Here is a 21,164-nt window from a genome sequence, read left to right on the forward strand (position 1 = left end):
TAATCGCCTAGTAAATGACTAAATTACCCTAGCCTTCACCTAACCCAACGCTAAAACTAAAAGTACACACTGCGAAAGAACGAAGCATTCGTGTGCGGTAGAGCAGACTCCATCTTCATCGTCAATGGCTTCTACCTTTTCACCTCTGGTAATACGCCTTTACTCTCTCCCTCTCTCTCTGTATCTATACATATATATATCTGTGTTTGTCAACGAAAAAGCTCCATCGGAAATAGGGGAAAAAAACTCTCTTTTTGTTTTGTTTTGTTCAGCATTTTAGTTACAATTTTCTCTTTCATTTGTTCCTCATTTTCATTTCATTTCCGTTGTGTTGGCGCAGTCGAATGTTGTCGCCTCGTTTCCGGGCTCGAAATGCGTTTCACAGATTGGAATAGTGAGCCCAACATGCAGTTCAATCAAGCTTCCCAGCAGGGTTTCTTCATCCTCGAGTTTAACGACGTCGTCTGACTCCTCTCGTCTTTTATCTCTCAAATCCTCATCATCTCACCTCCATTCTCGGGGGAAATTTGGTCTTCGTAGCTCAATTCGAGCTAGTGCTGAGGTCAGTTCCTTATCGCCACTCTTCTGTATTGAGCTTGATTCATAGAGCCAATAACCAAAATTATCAGAATTTTGAGCTGGGATTTCAGTTATTGCAGTAATGTTGTAATAGTTCTTCGATTACTTTAGCACTTATTCTGTTGCCATTGTCAAATTTTTGGATTATTTGGGAAAATGACTACTTTGATAAGCTCACATCATAGAACGAGTCTTTTATACTTAATTGAACAATTTATTAGCAAACTAACTTTTCAAAACAATTTATTTGCAAAATATCCGTTTAAGCAAAACTAAAAATACACTGAACAACCCATTCAAGGACCCTACACTGAGCAGGTAGTAGGGTAGCTTAGTGTAAAATCAATGAGGTTATTTTGCTGATTCCAAACTTGCATATAGTTATTTTAGCAAATTACCCTCATAGAACTACTTTATAGTAAACTGTTTATTCACATATGTTGTTCTTTTTGAGGGGACAATTTTTCAGGCAGCCCCTTTACAATCAAAAGTTACCCACAAAGTATATTTTGACATAAGCATTGGGAATCCAGTTGGAAAGCTTGTTGGAAGAATTGTCATTGGATTATTTGGTGATGATGTACCCCAGACGGTTGAGAACTTCCGTGCCCTTTGCACAGGTGAGGCTTTATTTGGGTATCTTATTTATTGCTTTTCTCTTTTTTCATGTTGACTGGCTGTTTATTTAATGTGCTGGTTTAATCTCGATTATCTATCTTGATTAGGCGAGAAAGGCTTTGGGTACAAAAACTCTGCATTCCACCGTGTCATTAAGGATTTCATGATTCAAGGAGGGGACTTTGACAAAGGGAATGTGAGTGATCTCTAAATTTTGTTGGCTCATATTTCATCTTATACTTTCTCCACTGCAGTATTGAATGACTTCTTGTGAGAATCTTCAATGGATGCATCATGCATGTGTGTATATAATTAGCTGATTGCGTATGAACACATGTATATGTCTATATGAATGATAATGTATGTATGTGTACTTTTCGAATCATGCACCCTTAATTCCAAATGTTGTGTATTGAGGTGTATTAATTTTTGAAGCTGGCCTATTTCAGGGAACTGGAGGTAAAAGTATTTATGGCCGCACTTTTAAAGATGAGAACTTTAAGTGTAAGTTTCATCCCGCCTCTTAATTGTTCATGCCTGTGTTGCAGCATGTTGATAATGATTTTCTGAATAATTACCTGTCTGTCATATTATCTTGCTAAAATAGGAAGGGATATAGAATGATTAGTGTCAATCCAGCTGCTATCAATTGTTGATTTTGCTAAATTTACCATCAGTTCATTTTCGTATGTATTATGTATCACACATTACTCTGCTGCTGATAAAATTAGGGTTTTGGAAATGATAGAGAATGATTAGTGGCGTATTGTGTTTGCTATTGCCACACAGTAACAGGGCCAGTCATGAAGTTGAGAGGGCAATAGCCCTTGATTTTAAAAAAAAATAGTCAGGCTATTCTTTTTTTTTAATATAGTCTATTTGAAAAAAGAAAATGGATGGAAGTCTGGTCTCCAAAAACATCAAAAATGCTATTAGTGCTCCCACAAATATTTACTGAGATATCCATTGATTTGGATATGTATGGCTGACATAAAACCCTTCCATTTTTTTTCCTTTTTGCAGTGACTCATGTTGGTCCAGGAGTTGTTAGCATGGCAAATGCAGGGCCCAATACCAATGGAAGTCAGTTCTTCATATGCACAGTGAAGGTATTATAAAATTTAACAAGAAATAAGATACTAACAAGTGGACAACTCTGTACAATATGACACCCTACGTTAAATCGCAAAATTTTCATAGAAGAAAGACATTAACATTCGCAGGAACTAGATTGTTTTTTGCTTAATGTTCAATTGTTTATATGTGGCGGATGGCAGACACCATGGCTGGATCAGAGGCATGTGGTATTTGGGCAAGTTGTGGAAGGAATGGACATAGTTAGACTAATTGAGTCACAAGAGACCGACCGCGGAGATCGTCCTAGAAAGAAGGTCACTGTGAGTGACTGTGGTGAGCTTCCAATCGCTTGATTTTCATCGTCCCATCAGTTCTAGTCAAATGTCTGCTCCCCTTGGGAGCTTAGAACTAGTTTTAATATATACCCTTTTGGGGGGTCTTTTTGTTTGAGTTATGCTATTGAGAAGAAGCCTAAATTTTTCACTTTGATCGGGTATTGCTTTCATTGTCATCATTGGACTCTACACTATAGTCTATATACCTTATTGCTTTTGATTTGTAATGGGTCATAGTGTTTGAAAGTCACATGAACCAGGCCTTCAGGCTCCAGCTATACTTATTGGGCCTTTTGCTTCAGTTAAACTCATTTGGGCTCTCTAGTTTGCCTATCCAATGAATAACTATACTTCGATACTTCTACGGGGTATGTTGAAAAATACCACTTTTATTAATCAATTAATCAAATTTACCTTTACTTTTATATTTAATTGAAATATACCTCTTTTTATATGTATTGTACCTAAAATACCCTGACATAAGAGAGTCACATGGAGAGTATCTTGAAGTGACAGGGGCAAAATTTGTACAATGTTTAAAAAAAGAGATAAAAATGATAGACTTTAAAAAAGAAGGTAAAAATAAAAGAGGACAATATAAAAAGGGTATAGAGTTTAATTTCCTCTATTAGGGTACAATTGGGAAATTTACACAAACTGTCCATTTTTCTCCTTAAGCAACATTTATATGGTGCTTTTTATTTAGTTTATTTTATTTTATTAGGGAAATTTTAGAACATTACTATTGGGAATCGTGAAACTTAGTACCATCTAAACATGTTGCCTTACGAGGTTAGCGATACCTCTTAAAAGTTATTATACCAAATTATATGAGACTCGATATATAGTTAAACTAAAAGAAATGCTAAAAGGCATCAGTGGTATCTAGCATCCTTTTATGTGTCATTATCGTTATTGGTCCAATTAAGTATCAGGTCCGATATAGTTTAATGTAATAATTTTTAGGGAGTATTGTTAGTCAATTGCAAGGTGACATCTCTAGAGGTGCTAAGTACTATTGGTGCTCAGTAGCAATGCTCGTTGGACTAATAGCGATATTAACAAATATGATAAGAAGATGTTAAACACCATTGGTGTCTTTTAACATTTCTCAAGATTTTATATAGTTTACTTTTTTAGAACTTTTTAAATTCGTATGGTTTTATTTATAAAATTACTCACTTCTGAAAACCCTTTTGTTGATGTCAACAACTTATGACAGAAGCTTCCCTCTGTGACACAAAGTATATGTATAATGTAGCCTATGTATATAAAATTAAATTTTAATAGTCGTGTATAATGTAAGTTAAATTTAACACATGCTACAAATTGTGTTAAATTTGACACAAAGTCTAGCATGAGCCAAATTTACATATAGAGATAAAAATTGGACGGGTAATAGGCAAGGAATGCTCCTCCCATTCCCATCTTCATTAACTATTTCGATACCCATCCCCACCTGCATCTTTTCATCTTCCCCATTTGAGGCAGAGCGGAGAATCCCTGCTGGAGTGGGTAATTTTTAGGGGGATTCATTTATTTTTTTTTAACAAAATGAAATCATGAATAAAAAAGAAAAACTGCATAAAATTTAAAATATTATATATGTTAATAATTTAAAATAAATAATGTAATTTAAATAAAATGAAAATATTTAAAAATTTACTAATAATAAATTACAAAACACATAAAGACTAAAGGTAATGTATGATAATTTAAAATAATTTTGTTAAATATATAAAAAAAAATAAATGAGTCCCTGTCGAGTGGGAGGTGCTATTCCCATTCTTGTCCTGTTTAACATTAGAGGATAGAATGTTATTCCGGTCTCGTCTCATTCCTCATTTAGGTAGGTAATCCCACCTTATCAGGAGTGGGTACCTACGAGTAGTGCTGTAAATACGGACCGAGCTTTTTGACATAGCACAAAACCAGCACGATTAAGTACGAAAAACTACAGGTTTGGGCATGATATGACATGATGTTACAAATTAGCACAACACAACGCGAAAAGTATGAAAGACACGATACGTAAGCACAAATAGACTAGCTTAAAAAGCACGACACACGACATATTAGAATACTTTATAATTTAATAATAATAATAATAATAATAATAATAATAATAAATGAATTCATCAATTATAAATAAATTAAAATAATAATAAAATTTAAACATAATACTTAATATTATAATTGTATAATTAAAACTATTATAACATGAAAAATTAAAATTATATATTAATTTATTTATAAGGTGTGATATAAAAAATTGAGTATTCATAGGTAAATATCCAATTCTAATACTATCAATAATTTTTTTACATAATTATCAGTAAAATATTAGTAAAAATTTTATAAATATAAATAAAGCTTTAAAATATACATATAATTTTAATAATTGTAGAAAAAATATAAAAAAGTAAAGCACAAATTTAAATCAGAATATGAAAATGACTTGGTCTGTTTAAGAAATACGAGCCAACACAAAACACGACACAAATCCAAAGCACCACACGAAATTATTGGGCTTACGGATTGTGCTGAGCCTACCTTTTGAAAATGTTAACACAACACAGAATGACCTATATTTTTCTGTGTCACGCACGAGACGACCTTTTCTTTTAAAAAAAAGCATGAATAAATATGGACCAGGCTAGCATAATATGCACGAACTTATAACACTACTTGCAGGGCTCTACACGCACGGATGAAATTTCTTTCACTATTTACATAACAATAAATGTCACTTTTTTTATTTATTTTTTTCCACTTTTAAAGTAATTGATAACTTTTTATATTTTCTTATATATTTAATAGAATTTTTATACTTAAGATTTCGTTGGCCTTCTAAATTAATTTTAATAATTTAGGTTAAATATAGCAATTATATTTTTTTAGAGATGGTCTTTGACATCAAATATGATGGAGATTTTTATGTTAAAAGAAAAAAAAAAGTAGAAATGTGAGATGGCTTAGAATTAGAAGATTTTAGGGATGATTTGATAATGAAAGTGATTAATGATGGTGATTATGATTATTAAGTTTGTTTGTATACGGATATCGAGGGCACGTGCTACGAGGTGGATTCGTTAGGATTCTAAGCACGTGAGATTAGGATTAGAAATGAAAAGAGATGGGTCCCACTCGCACACAGTAAAGAGACCACATATAAACGAAGTGGGTCCCACATATGTACTGGCGGCTGATTGTCGGACCAACCTAGCAATTTACCAGTTTTCAGACGCACACAGCTGCCGAAAGCGACCCAACACGACCCTTCTGCTTCTGCTTGTGGACCAAACCACCACTCCTCCTCACACACACACACTCACACTTTTCTTTTCTTTTTTTTTTTTCTAAAAAAGTTTCACTCAATTTTTAATCACAAACAAAATCATTGTCCTCCTCATTTTTCTTTTTCTTCAATAATATAAATCAAATGAGTACTTTTTTATATAAAAAAAAAATTGGAGGGGGAAAATTCCAATTTAGGACATTCTCATGCAAAACTACTACCATGTCTTTCTTTTCTTGATGAACTTTCTTTTACAAATTATCTACTAATTTTGATAAAATGAGTGTATTAAATATGATAGTTGTTAATGGGATAAATTTCTCTCACTCCAGAAGGATTTTGTTAAAGAGAGACTGCAATATCAAAGAAAGGACCTTGTGGTATTAAGACCAGTAATATCAATGAAAATGCATAAACACATCAATCAACAATGGTTAAGCGTTATATTTACTTTATAATTGGTGTATCAATATAACTAATAGGCCAATTATAGTTGTAATAGTGTGATTATGACTAAACATTTTGTAACCTTCACCTACTATTCTATAAATAGGTGAACTCATCCCTCACTCAAATAGATTGGGAGCTTATCTAAATAATAAAATACAGAGCAAGAAATTTCTTTTAAAAGTGGACTAAGCAAATCAACCTAAGCTTATGATTTTTGTGTCTTTTCTATTATATACATATTCATTATTCATATATATTTTATATATTACATTATTTAAGTACTTGATATTCTAAGTGAATACTCATAGTTTTGGTGTTGTTTAAATTCTTCCGACAACAAAAGTAGTTGGTCTATAAATCCTCACATTTATTTTACTTTATGAATAATCTATTTTGAACAACATACAATGCACCACCCGAAGAAACTATATAATTTACGAGTGAACTATAAATTCAGAAGGAATCCTGTTAGATTCAAAGAAAACGGACACCCTTCTTGGAGGGCTTGCCTCTTCTAAAATAAATTTATAGTATGTGATTCACTTGCTGAGTGTCAATTTTGTCTTACGAATCACTAATTTGGAAAATAAAACGTGTTCTTACCATAAGCACGGACAATATTTTTAAACAAAATATCTTATAGTATGGACAAAATATAATGTTTTTGAAAAATTATTTTTATAAATAATAATTATGAAAAGAAAATTATTATATGAAATGAGTTTAAAAAATATTACTTTCTTAAACACCTTAATCGACAATCAAATTCAATGATATTGTATATGTCCAAATAATTATAACTCTTTTACTTTCTTTTCTGCATAGAAAGCTAAGAAAAGTAGTTGATTGTGTATTTTCTCCATCATGATGAGATGAGTGGTGGGTAGTAGTGGGAATGAATGAATGGTGTTTGATTTGCATAATTGGACACACCAAGTCATGTAACACATGCAGCAAAATTGCTACTATACTTTATTCTAATAATAATATAAAAATAATTACATATATATGGTGTGACCTTACCTACTCAGACCCATTATATTTAGATGGTATACCACACCCAAACGTTTTTGCTCTCTTTTTACTAATTTTTCTTTTGAGATTTTTTTATTTTTACGCTTTAAAACAGATTTTTTTTTTTAACATTTTTACGGAATTCTACATAAAAATCTTTATTGTAACTAGCCATGCAATCTAAATTGCAACAAAAAATTGTATAAAAATCCTTATTGCAACTAGTGCTGCAACCACTTTAAAAAATTAAACTGTAAATTTAAAAAAAAAATTAAAAAACCAGCATATAAAATAATTTCCAATTTCTTTTTCACCACCACCTTTAAATGGCACCTGCAACTGTATTGTATTTATTTGGTTCGTGAAAGAAAGAATGCCTTTGCTTACTCACACTTCCACTTTTTTAGTTCCACAATAAACTCATAATTTACTAAAATCAAGTCAAACTCGGCGGCTTTAAAAGGTCCCACCTATTTCTTTATTACAATGTTTTTTATTTAAATGTGTGACACAAAAAGCTATTTATTCAACTAAAACAATTTTATAATGTTTCTGAACATCCATTCCAAGATAATAAATACTTTCTAAAAATAGTTACATGACATTAGGAAAAGGGTTGAAATTAATCAATTATCCTGATTTTTGTTTTTCATGTCATTTTCATTAACATGGTTAAGCTTGAAATTAATTTCTGCCTAAGTAGTTCTTGCTTAAAGAATATAGGGCAACTTTCCTAGAACTTTAGAATATAGAATAATTCTCCTGTAGGATATGATACAATCTTGATCTTTCATCATGATTATATATTTCAAATGAATGGTCGAGATCTTAGATCTATAAAGCCAAATTATAAAAAGGAGAAAAACAAAACAAAACAAAAAAAAACATTTTACTTGCATATTTACAGTAGTGTGTTTCACAAAACACATATACATGAAAGTGAAACTATGGAACTGTACAGCTTGAAATGTGATTTCACTGTGAAGATTTTTATCATTGGTTCAGACCACACTTCATGGATAAACTGAGGCCAGGGTATTCTAGTAATTACAGAAATGGCTTAGAGAAAAGGAAGTGGTGTGTGATCTGAGTGTGTGAGGATATGATTCACAAGTGAGATGAGAGGTTCTGAAGTACACAACCCTTTTAAGAGTATGACTTTATCAAACCCAAGTTGTAAAGAAACTTCTCAGAGCTGGACCTAAAGAGATTACCCAAGGAGAATCTCCCACTCTCCTGTGGTGGGGATTTAGATAACAACTCTTCTTCTTTTACGCGAAGTATAGTCAAGCCAATTTCGCTCCTAACCGCCTCAATTGTCTCGGTTCTCACTGGGTTTCCAGATGCATCAGTCACATAAAAAACATTTACTGCTTGGGATCCCCGGGTTGTAACCTCGGCTCTAGTCACTGAAAGGCCATTCTCTCTGAATATTCGAGTCACATCAGAAAGAAGGCCAGCCCTGTCATCACCACAAAGCTCTAGTCTTATGCCCTGAATACAAAAATAAGAAAACAACAAAAGGGGTGGAATTATTAGTATAAACAATCACAGCAGCAGCTTTTAATCCAATAATTAAAACTTATAGATGCTTTTATACCTCAGAAGTTCGCCTTCGAACAGCAGCTTCCAAGCAATTGATCACTCTCTGCCTCTCAGCTTCGGAACTAATAGGACAGCCATCCATGTGCCTTATGTAATACTCCTATAAACACAAAGATAAAGCTGGTAAGTGACATGAACTTTAACTTAAGAATATGAAACTAAAGCCTACAACTTGATGGAGAGAAGGACAACCTGACAAGCCTCTGGTCCTTCAGAATTAACAGTGGCATGGTAGACCACATATTGCATATCTGTTAAGGTACATACAGTATCGAAAAGCAGCTTAGGACGGTCTGGACACCTCAAGTTCACAACCGTGTATCCCTTATCAGCACAATTCTCCACAGTTACAAGAGCCTTTCTCCGGTCACTGGTTGTCCCGCCACAATCTGTATCATCAACATCATAATCACGATCAGCATACATCATCTGATGCAGCCTCCTTTCCTTGTGTGTAGAACCCACAGATACAGCAGTATTGGCACTGCGCTTGTCTCTGTCCCCCTTTAGAACATATAGGAGAAGCTGTTTGATATTGTCAAGACGATCAGCATCGTTAATGGGTAATCCAGTTGACTCATCGGTAATGAAAACAACCGATGCCATTCTTGAATTATGAGTCCACACTTCTGCTGCGACTACATTACATTTAAGGTCTGCCAGAACAGCAAAAACCTCCGAAAGCAATCCTGGCCTGTCTCTTCCAGTTAACTCAATTGTAGTGTTTTCTCCAGCAGCTTGAACACCAACTGACCTTCTTAATGACCGAAAACTCCGTCCCCTTGGACCCAAAGACTGCAAAATGCAATCAAGCAAAGAAAATTGCATTAGATTGTTAGTATGGTTTACTCCACAAAATTTAAACTAAACAAGCCACCAACATAATAATTTAGTGTGGAAATACTTTAGTTCAATCTATCATGCATGGACCAACATTGAGACAAGAAATTAACAAAACTTAAATTGTTAGCATAGTTTGAACACAAACCAACAACCAAAGGCTCTATTACACCACATTAAAGAATAAACACATTAATAATGAGATTTGATTTCCCAATCACAACATTACACTGAACAAAATTCAGATTCACAGAACAGCACAATTGGAAGGGCTAGCTACCTGTTGAATCCGCTCAGCCACATCATCTTCAGATAGTTTTCTCCCCCGTTGATCAGTGACATGAAATACTGCAAAAGAAATAGTGGGAATTCAAGAAAATGAGTACCTGAGATACAAAAAGAAAAAAGAGAGAGATCTTGAATATGAAAAATCCATTGAAAATAGAGACTAACCATCCATAAACCATTCCCCATCAGAAGAAATGTAAGCACGTCTTATAATGAGGTTTAAATCAGTTAAAACCTGAACCACCTCAAGCAAACTCCCACGCCTATTTGCACTGTCAACCTACAACAAGTCCCAATAATAATGATCACTATAATGAATAAACTAACAAATCAAAGACTAACAAGCATTTAATAAAAACAATCAAATCATATACCGTAATCAGAGTGGCTTCCCTGCTTGAATCATTATCAACTGTAACCCTGCAAATCCAAATTTCAACAAGAAAAACAAAATCACAAACCCTTTTCATCAAAACACTCAACAATCACCGTTTCATCACAGGAGAAACAAAAAGACAATAATTTGTGCAAAATAAATGCATATACACATTATCAAACTACCAAGATTGATGAAATTGAGAGTGAAGTAGTGGTACCTAGGAGGATTAATTCTCCTCATAAGCTTCTCAAACTCGTCATCATGAGGGAGAGAAGAAGACCAACAATCCATTCTCAAAAGAAAGAAAGATTCCGAGAGAGCCCAGATAACAAAGACTAACTATGTGTCGAGAATTGAGAAAAGGGTATGGAGTGAAGAGTGTTTCCAACAAAATTTGTATAAAAAAGTTGTCTCTTTTTTTTGGTAGTAGAGAAGAGAAAGAGAGTCTTTGTGGCTATGCAGGAGCTGTGGTGTGTGTTGGTTGGGGTGGTGTTGGCTCTGAGCTGGACTAAAAGAAAGAGTCTTGGATGGACATAGGAACACAAACAGAGAGAAAAATGAGAGAGAGGATGCGCATGGGGACACTATTATCAATATAACCCATTGTCTCTCCTCACTTGGGACCCACTCCCACCTCCACACATCCGAACACTTGTGGTTTTTTTTTCTTTCTTTACTCTACTAGGGTTTTGTTTTGTTTGTGTTTTTATTTATTTTAAATATCATAATAAATCTCTCTATTTTTTTTAGTAACAAACAACCAAGGCGGCTCAACCTTCGTAGTGTATTTTTCATTTATTGTTTGAGTCTTATATTCTTTTTTATTTTATTCCTAATTTATAAATATTAGATTTTGTCTCCTATCTTTGTGTACTTCAGATCCGATTTTTTTATTTATTTAACTTTAAATTTGATAATAATTGATTAAAATCTCATTAATTCAATATATATGTATATAAATAGCATGGATAAATAACTTAATACTTAGAAGTCCTTAAGTTAAGGTAACCAACCCGTTTGATTTGGTACTTGTTCTTTTTGTTTGTTCAAACATTGAACAAATCTGAAAAGATTTTATTGTCTTAGCTTTTAGGGAACCCTTCTATTTTAAGGACCTCTATTTCCTTATCACTTGAAATGTAGTAGGATTTTGGCTAGCTTTGTGGTAGGGGTGTACAAAAATTTTCTTAAACCGCCCAATCCGAATAACTCGCCCAAACCAAACTGATAAAACCGATAAAAAATACAAACCGACATAACTTGACAAAATTCTAAACTGGCAAATCAGTTAATTGGGCGGGTTGAAAATTGACCCAAACCGCCCAACCCGATTTTTACTTTTTTTTTTTTTTAATTATTATTTTATATATATTATATGTTAAAAAAAAGTCTCAAATCCTAAAATTCTTTCTCACATATATTGTGTATTTATGTGGTTAATTTTTATTTTAGTTGAAACTAAAAAAAACCCTCTTATTTCGGTTTGGGCGGGTTAACCCGACCAAACCGCCCAAACTGTCGGTCGGGTTAAGATTTTTTTTTTTTTTAATTGGGTAGGTTGTATGTAGAATTTTACAAACCAATCTTTACATTGAGTTAAAAAATATGTAGTATAAACCGACTAAGCGGACTAATGTACAACCCTAGTTTGTAGTATTATACCTTTATAGATTTCGTTTCATACCCTGTAATTTTCTTTTTTTATTTTTGTAAGGCTAAGGTAAGGTTATGTAGTGGCAACATAAAATAAAAAATTGTATGAGATAAAATAGGAAATATCACATGATGAGTTTTAATATTTCTTTTAAATAGGGATTTTATTCTATTATATAAATAGATTTTGAAAATTTATATACTTAGATCACCCCATAAAATAATTTTGATTTTTTGACTGAATAAGGATTTTTGTTGCTGTTGGTCATTATCCCTTTTTAATATCTCTAATTAGAGTGAAAAGAGTTAATATTTAATCAAAATACAATGATTTCCTTTGGACATTTCTAAAAGAGAAAAAAGATTTACCTTTTTTATCACAACATTTTCCATCTTTAGTGTCTTTCTTTCCATCTTACCCCAACTGAAAAAAAATATATATATATCTCAGAGCTTTATTGTGTTAATTAAAGATTTAAAAATCTTGAGAAGAAAAAGAGAAAGAAAGTAAAGTCAAGTCTTCCAAATGGCAAATGCAGTAGGGTTTCAGGCATGGAGGAATCCCTTTGTCTCTCTATTTTTCTGCTAAGGCATCTGCCAAAATCTGATTTTGATTTGATTGGGGTGGCACCTCTGTTAATATCACTAAACTTCACCATCTTCTTCTTCATAATACATTAGATATATTATATATATATTCTCTTATCACATGCTGCTGTTTTACTGTGCTTAGATGAAAAGGCTACAGAAAAAGTTGTTTATAAAATTAAAATAGATCTACTTAGAGAGTGGACTTTTCCTAATTGCTATTATTATATAATCCATATATATAATTTGATATGTATTTTATGATTATGCTTTCTTTTAACTATTGTCTCAATAAAGATTTATTTTATTTATATTTTTCATTCTCACACCCCTCTTTGTTGGAGTACAATATTTTAATTGTTCTATTTTTTTCTTCTTTCTTTTGAATAAGTACTGTTCTATATTTTTTTGGGCTAGTAAAGCAAAAAATGAAAAATCACATCCTAAGCAATATTAGTGCAATTCTTTTTTTTTTGAACTATCAATATTAGTGCAATTGAGTAGTGAAATCTTATATATTTTATTTGAAATTAAAGATACTCAATATAGCTAGGTGGTGCCGTGTTGGCATCTTGCTCAGGTGTTTTTTTTTTTTAACAATATATTTTCTTCTCATTAAATTCAAAGAGAAATAGAGATTGGAAAAGAAGAGATAAGAACTTAAAAAGAAGAAGAAGTGATCAAAAAGAAGAGCAATTTCCATTAAAAATATTTAATTTATTATACGAAACATTGATATTTAAAACAGAATTGTAACAAGTTTTTCTTTAATCAGATCAAAATAATATTTACTCACTCAATTAATAATTTTTTAAGTTTGAGTTTATCGATTCAAAACTTAAAAAAAAAAACAAAACTTAAGTAAAATTATCGATAAACTCAAGACATTCAAAAAATTAATTAATAGCTAAACCATCAAAAAACCATAGATAAAATGTGTTATCAATAAACATTTAAAACAATTAAAATAAAAAAACAGTTAAGTTAAAACTATCAACTATCCATTCAATTTTTAATCGATATTATATTGATAATTTATCGAAAATTCATCGATAATACTGAAAAAGCTAACAGCACATAAACAGCTCTACAAACTCAATTTATCTCCAAAAAATTTCCAAAAAACCAATTAATTTCAAGAACATATACAAATTCGCACATTAATCTATGAAAAATCTACATTTTTTAAAAAAAAAAATGGGAGAAGCAATGAGTATAGTAGAGGCTAGAGATGCACACGGAGCGGAGAATTGGCGGGGAGTGCTCCCCCATCCCTATCCCCGTTAAGGATTTTAATCCCCATCCCCACTTATTCTCCATCGGGGATGGGGCGGAGAATCCCCTAATGGAGGTGGGGAATCCCTAATAAAAAATAAAGTTTATAATAAAATTTTTAATATATAAAAATATTAAAATACATAAAAATTAAAATATTATACATTAATTATTATTCAATAAACTAATTATGATCTAAAACATAACTTAAAATTCATAAGATACTAATATACTAAAAAAATACAAACATAAATTATAAAATATAAAATATTACTAGAAATATAAGATAAAATACTAAACGGGTCCCGTTCGGGGATAAAAAGTAATCCTCGTCCCTGTCCCGTTCCCCATTTAGACGGAGAATCCCCGCCCCATTAGGGGCAAATCTCTGCGGGGCCCCATTCCCGTGGGGAAAATGTACATCCCTAGTAGAGGCAGTTCGTGGTGGTCTGTCTCGGTTTTGGTTCATGGTATGGTGGCGTTGTTCAATGAGCTTCTGATTGGGCGAGGGTTAAGTGGCGACGGTGGCGATGGTGGTTGAGAGAAGCTGAGAAGGAGGAAGAGAGAAAGATTTGGGTAGGTGAGATTTGAGGGTTGTTGGGTTGAGTTTTGGGTAGATGAGGAGGTTCGGTGGTGGTTGGTGGTCTCGATGCTTGGGTTTGGGTGGTCTCAATGGTTCAAGGAAGAGAGACATAGAGTACTTTAATTATATAAATTAATTAGAAGTGTAAATTTTATTGGGGAGTACTTTTTTTAAGTATGTAAAACAATTTTTTTTCTTCAAAATTACACATATTTAACATTTGTAAAATAAAATAATAAAAAAAAAGTGTCAACCACATTTAGTGGGTGACTGTTATGTGTTTGGTTATAATGAGGAAATGAGAGATGGCATTGGTGCTAGTGAAATAAAAATAAAGAGGACAAATGATGAGTAGTCATGTGGTATGCTCTCACAAAGTTTGAGGTTCTACTTTCTAGTCCTTTCTAGGTACACAATTGTTTTTAGTCTCCAAATATTGTAGTAGAATAGCATAGCATAGCAAAGAATATTGGGAAGAAGAGAATGAAGATTGAAGCACATTAAATAAAGAGGCGTGGTGTGTTGTGTAACATTTACTCACTCCTACTCCTACCACATTTAATGTTTTCACTTTGCAATAACGACTTCTCCACATGATAGCCACATGGACAACCACAGACTGACCCCAAAAGCTTACTTTGACTAAAATCCCTATATATTATGTTTTTGGGGACTTTCCAATACACAATTTTACCACCCTATTCTTTTTTTTATTATTATTTTTTAAGTAATGCATTAAAATACATTATATATTGCCAACCCTTTATCATCATAATTATTGAATCAGATATTTTGCTTAGTGGTGAAATATTTTAACTTCACATATAATTAAACAATCATTTATTTTCTTCTTTAATTTTCTTTTCTTTTAAATCATCAACTTACCATGTTACATGGGACAGTTAATGCAGTCATATCAGTACAAATATTGCGACATACAATTATTATAATGATAAAGAAGAAAGAAGTTGACTTGTACACAATTTCTACCATTTTTAGTTACATATTTACTTATTCTTCTATTGTCTCTGATCACAACATAAAAAGAAGGACATGCATGAGACAATCACATGGCTGTAGTACCCCATCCTCATTCATCTAATTTTAGTGAAATAAAAGTAAGTTAATAATAATAATACTACTAATAATAAAAGAGTGGAAGAGTGATGTTTTAGTATATGATAGTATAGTATGTTTGGCCCGGTTTGCCAAGCTGCAAGGCAGAGCAGAGCAATGGCATGTGATTGGGCTTGTTATTCTCAACTCAAAAGAGACCAAGCAGTAGCAGTAGTAGCAGTTAGACTTAGCACTAGCACAAGCACTAGCACCATCACCCCCACCAATGTCCAAATGTCCAATGCCTTCCAATTCCATTGTTTTCGCCATTAATTTCAACTGCTCTCAGTCTCTCTGCCACTACTGTTACCCTAAATAACTAAATAACTTTTCATGCATGTGCAATTCCCATTCCCATTCCCTTCTTGCATGTTCTCCCCCTCCCCCTAGCATCATCACCCACCTCAATCTCCTTCTCCCCATTAAATATGTTTTCACTATAATTAGATTTTCTTTTCACTTCTGTTTCCCTAAATATGTATTTATTTATATATATTATAAAAAAGTGCTGCTATAAAGCATTTATTGTGTTCGACACGAATATTTTCTAAATTAAGTATTAATTTTTATTAGAATTTGCTACACATTTCTACACAATTTAGTCTAGAAATTTTTAATTTAAGAGTGTTCATTTGATCCAATCCGTATTTTTTTAATCAAATAACATTCAATCCCACTAAGTGCGAATTTCATATTTTAGATTCAATCCGATCCGCATAACAGTTTAAATCCAATCCAATCTGCAATAGTGCGGATTGGATCAGTTATTTTGGATTGGATATTTTTTTTATGATAAATTAAAAAGACTATTGTTTTTTAATCTCCAATAGTAATCTATTTCCATCTCCATTTATATATAAATCAAACTCACATATATGTACTCATCTTTAGATTTACATTAAAATATATGTATTCACTAAAATAAATAAGTTAGTATATATATTTAAATTTATATGTGTGTCTATGTGAATAAGAATAATTTTCTTGGTGTTTTTTTATAAAACAAATAAAATACACTAACTCAATATATTTCTAAAAAAGATTAAGAAATTAGAAATTTATGTCTTTTTTTTAATATTACTAGAAAATTAATATATATTATATATTATAATTTTCGAACCTTTGAGTGATAGAGTGAGTGCCCACACACATCAAGTGGTATCTCAATCCTAGTGTGGAAGATTGTGAAGAATCCAAATTGAAGAGAAGGACATTCGGGCTCAGATCTTGGTGATACTCTGCGACAAATAGGATACAAGGGTTAGAGATCTGAGTGGATGGAGACATATTATGCCGCTGCACCCAATGTAAGGTTTCCTAAATTTTATATGTGTTTAATTTCATTGTTTTAGAAATTTATATTAGGATGTTAATGAAACATACTTGTTAGTAAATCTAGATCCTGGTAAAACAAATTCCAACAACCTCAAGGATTCATGGCGCAAGGACAAGAAGATAAAGTTTTTAGATTGAAAATGGCTTTATATGGCCTAAAGTAAGCTCCGCGAGCCTGGTATAGCAGAATTGGCAGCTACTTTACCGAGCAAGGATTTAGAGGAGCAAGAGTCAGCCAACTCTTTACATTAAAACTCAAGGTACGAATGATACACTAATTGTCTCTTTATACGTTGATGATCTCATCTACACAGAATAATGAGAAGATGATAAAGAAGTTTAAAGAAGACATGATGAAAAATTTTGAGATGACCGACCTGGGATTAATGCACTACTTTCTTTGGAGTGAAATAACTCAAAAAGAAGATGGAACCTGTTGGAATTTTATTTTACCAGGATCTTAGATCTACTCACAAGTATGTTTATTAACATCCTAAATATGAACTTTCTAAAACGATGAAATAAACACATATAAAGTTTAGGAAACCTTACATTGGGTGCAGCGGAATATAATGACTCCTTCCGTTCAGATATCTAGCCCTTGATTCCTTTACGCGCGAGCATTATCAATATCTCGAACCTCGGATCTCTTTCTCGAATCTTTGATCTTTGAAACTCCTTTGCTGATGATCTTTCTTCACGATCTTCCTCACTATGATTGAGGTATCACTTGATGTGTGTGGGCACTACTCTAATCACTAAGAGAGGTTCGAAATATTGAGGAAGAAAAGAGAGAGAGAGTGGCGGCTAGAGAAGAGAGTGGAGGCTCAGGTTTTTACGATTCGAAAAAGTGTGTTATTTTCTGAAGCCTTCCTTTATCTATTTATAGCATTCCTCTAGGGTTTGATTTGAATTATATGGCATTAAAATAATGAAAAAAATCATTTAAAAAAGCTACAAAGGTGGCCGACCATACACTTAATGGATTGGGCCTTGGGCTTTGCAATTTTGCAATTTTAACACCTTTTGTATCTGATTTTCTCAAAAATGCCAATTTCCTAATTCAATCATTTAAATGCCAATTCTAACTATTTAATAACTATAAATAATTATTAAATAATATTGTCATTTATCATATTTATTAATTGAACCATACAAAGTATCATAATTAACAAATATGCCCCTATAAACTCTTTCTTTACAATTTCGCCCTTACTTAGTGAAAATTTCACAAGTAGACATAGTCTAATTTGTGAATTATAATTGATTAATCAAAACCAATTACATGAGTCTTACAAGCAATATTATCTCACCTAGTGGGGGGACCATGGGTCTATATAGCAGAGCTTCCAATAAGTAGATCAAGAATTTAACACTAAAATTCACTAACTTATTAATTCTTCGTTGAATCCACGCATAGAACTTAGAATTGCACTCAAATATATAGAATGCTCTATATGTTCCACCATATAGACACATCATTAGTTATCCATTGTTATAATCCTAATGTGATCAATTATCCTCTATATGAATGATCTGCTTGTAAAGGGATTAAATTACCGTTACACCCTACAATGTATTTATTCCTTAAAACACTTGACCCTAGTATAAATGATATTTCGCTAATGTGAAATGAGTACTCCACCATTTATGTTCGTTTGGTCAAGCTCGAAGGAGATCATCCTTTGCTTACTATTCAGGATAGAAGCTATAGATTCCATGTTTATGATAGCGCTCCCACTCGGTGCACTACGTGTTCCCAAAATGTACGTATCACACGACCTAAAAGTAGGCTTAACTAACAAATCAAAGAACACGAATAGCCTTTCAAGATTGAGCCTAATCATATCAGGATTAAGATCATTTGATCTAGGATCAACTAGGCGATATTGACTTGAATAGATATTACGGTAAGTTTAATAAATCTAAGTCAAAGTTCAATATCGGTCCCTTCCGATGCATACTCCATGCATCCAACCTGAGCTTTACTTTAACCAATGTTCTGGAAAGAACATAGTATTTCTCCAAATACAAGTAAACTCTTGTTGTAGATTATCATATCAGTAAAACCCCATTGTCTCGATAAATCTAGGAAACTTTATTCACATAGTCATGTTTACTTTCCAATGTGTTGACACAGATAAACGGATCAAGTATGTGAAAAGGGTTTCGAGATGAATTTATACATTATGTACATATAATCATGAAATAAATCGTGTGAACCATGCAACATTAAATGTTATTTCTGATCTATATTAATAAGTAAATCTGATTATATTGAAATGAGTTTTATTTAGGGCATAAAACCCAACAAACTCCCACTTGCACTAATATAAAACAAAAAGTGCGTTTCAAATAATCTCAACACCTTGATATGCAAATCAAGTGTAGTAGTAGTAAACTCCTCGTAATAGGATCTGAAAGGTTGAATTAACCACAACCTTTCCTCCACTATTACTCTTCCTTTAATCACAAAATCTTTGATAATGTGAAATTCCTCTCTATATGTCTACTCTCTTGGGATATTGGATTCTATACCTTTGGCAACTACTTTTGGTTAATCAGGAAATTAACACTAGTAGTTTAAGGCAATTTGGAATGGTGCCAAAGATGTATAGAACTTTCCTTGGGCGAATAAGTACCTTTCCCTAGGCTTTAACATTCGGTCCCTCTCCTGGTAGACCTGAGACTTGATAGGTTTTTACACTTCTCCAAAATCACTATTCCACCCCAGGTAATCACCATCTTATCGAAAAGATTTACTAGCACATAGGCAAATTTCGAAATCGATATGGTGTAGTCTAAGAGTTTTAAACACACCACTTATGGTACTAACATATAGTTCCTCTTCTTAATCTTAAAATTTACTTGATTGTCTTCCAATGTTCTTCTCTGGATTAATGCGATACCTACTCATTACTCCCACTCAACGAGCGGATGTACGGTAAGGCATACAAAAGCATATCTAAGACCTCTCACTGTTGATATAAGAAATTCTTTCATGGCTTTATCTTTTCTGGAATAGTTAAGACTTTTCCTTAGATAAATAAAATCTATACCTAAGAAGTTGTGAAGCTTTTATAGATTGCCATTAGAAAGAAAATGCTTCAGCATCTTACTAAAGTAAGTTGCTTGCATTAGAGTAAGTAATTACCAGGTATACCACAAGCCATAGGTTTAGATAAACTCAAACCTATAATGCTAGGAACAGGAAGTTTGTTAAGTCCATAGAATAGACTTATTAACTAAAATTTCCTTTTATGTCCTTGTAATAGAAAACTTTAGGTTACTCCATATGAATGGATTAAACCATAGTTCTATTGGCTTTCTTCTTAGTTTCTTATCTTGACAATCCATTACTTGTTTAAACTCACAATGGATTTTAATCACTAGTGTCTCCCAGTCATGAAGGTGAGTTTCTAGAAACTCTCCCACTACGACCAGGTACCGTGAATTATGTCGAAGAAAACTAAATGGTTTAAACCTCTTTGGTTGTGACAAGAGACAACGAGCAGTGGGATCATCATATGTCAAATAAGATGATAGAACACTTTTGGAATCAAGAATTAAATATCTCCTTTATTTGCTACTTGTTTTCAGACTTAGTCATTATCTTAGAAAAGTAGTATTTGTTTGAACAAACACTTTCTTATCTATTGACAATGGGATGGTCCACCCCTAATCACTTAGAATAGCTAACAAAACATGGTTAACAGTTCTAGCTTTTCTTAAGATTTTGATTAGGTCATCCATGAATCTAGTAATGATTTACATTAAGTATACAACCATTACGTCATTCTGAAATTGTATTACCATAGAAGGAATTAGGCAACGACTAGTAACTAATCATCAACATGCAACTCGAAATTTCTGGGGAGGTAAGTTTGGATATAATTCAAAAATCAATTTAATGATCTTTGAACTGCATATCTACTAACTATTTCTCCACCCCTATCAGTTCGCAAGATCTTAAACCACTTACCTTAATGGTTTTAACCATTGCTAGAAATTAATGAAATTTTTCAAACATTTCAAATTTCTTTGCTAAAAGGTATAATCTAGAGTTATCGTTTTAAGAATACAACGAAAAACTCATATCCACCCCTGAATGTGCATCTATCTGCGAATGAG

General features: G+C 32.6%; 2 protein-coding genes across 3 annotated transcripts; one reads left to right on the forward strand and one right to left on the reverse strand.

Annotated features, from left to right (window-relative positions):
• LOC115714308 (photosynthetic NDH subunit of lumenal location 5, chloroplastic) lies at nucleotides 1–2,990 on the forward strand. Of its 2 annotated transcripts, none has more exons than XM_061113277.1 (7): nucleotides 1–148; nucleotides 341–562; nucleotides 1,034–1,199; nucleotides 1,305–1,393; nucleotides 1,647–1,701; nucleotides 2,221–2,306; nucleotides 2,475–2,990. In XM_061113277.1, exons 1-7 carry the CDS (start codon nucleotides 125–127, stop codon nucleotides 2,625–2,627), a joined length of 795 nt encoding a protein of 264 aa, XP_060969260.1. In that variant the 5' UTR covers nucleotides 1–124; the 3' UTR covers nucleotides 2,628–2,990. The 2 variants fall into 2 exon arrangements, with proteins under 2 accessions (XP_060969260.1, XP_030498820.1); XM_030642960.2 differs by having other exon boundaries at nucleotides 1,049–1,199.
• Nucleotides 2,991–8,242: 5,252 nt separating this feature from the next.
• LOC115714537 (ACT domain-containing protein ACR4) lies at nucleotides 8,243–11,264 on the reverse strand. The gene is made up of 7 exons (XM_030643270.2): nucleotides 10,701–11,264; nucleotides 10,479–10,524; nucleotides 10,270–10,384; nucleotides 10,097–10,164; nucleotides 9,169–9,771; nucleotides 8,972–9,076; nucleotides 8,243–8,865 (listed from the first exon to the last, which is right to left on the reverse strand). Exons 1-7 carry the CDS (start codon nucleotides 10,772–10,774, stop codon nucleotides 8,518–8,520), a joined length of 1,359 nt encoding a protein of 452 aa, XP_030499130.1. The 5' UTR covers nucleotides 10,775–11,264; the 3' UTR covers nucleotides 8,243–8,517.
• Between the last annotated feature and the right edge of the window lie 9,900 nt (nucleotides 11,265–21,164).

The sequence above is a fragment of the Cannabis sativa genome, chromosome 4, assembly GCF_029168945.1.
Source record: "Cannabis sativa cultivar Pink pepper isolate KNU-18-1 chromosome 4, ASM2916894v1, whole genome shotgun sequence".
Taxonomy (NCBI): Eukaryota; Viridiplantae; Streptophyta; class Magnoliopsida; order Rosales; family Cannabaceae; genus Cannabis; species Cannabis sativa.

Excerpts from the sequence above, each read along its gene's own strand:
- LOC115714537 (XM_030643270.2), bottom strand. The coding sequence starts at position 10,774 with ATGGATTGTTGGTCTTCTTCTCTCCCTCATGATGACGAGTTTGAGAAG. Across the intron at positions 10,525-10,700 it reads AGGAGAATTAATCCTCCTAG|GGTTACAGTTGATAATGATT; the intron begins GTACCACTACTT and ends TTGGATTTGCAG. Across the intron at positions 8,866-8,971 it reads TTCGAAGGCGAACTTCTGAG|GGCATAAGACTAGAGCTTTG; the intron begins GTATAAAAGCAT and ends TTTTGTATTCAG.
- LOC115714308 (XM_061113277.1), top strand. The coding sequence starts at position 125 with ATGGCTTCTACCTTTTCACCTCTG. Across the intron at positions 1,394-1,646 it reads GGGACTTTGACAAAGGGAAT|GGAACTGGAGGTAAAAGTAT; the intron begins GTGAGTGATCTC and ends GGCCTATTTCAG. Across the intron at positions 1,702-2,220 it reads TAAAGATGAGAACTTTAAGT|TGACTCATGTTGGTCCAGGA; the intron begins GTAAGTTTCATC and ends TCCTTTTTGCAG.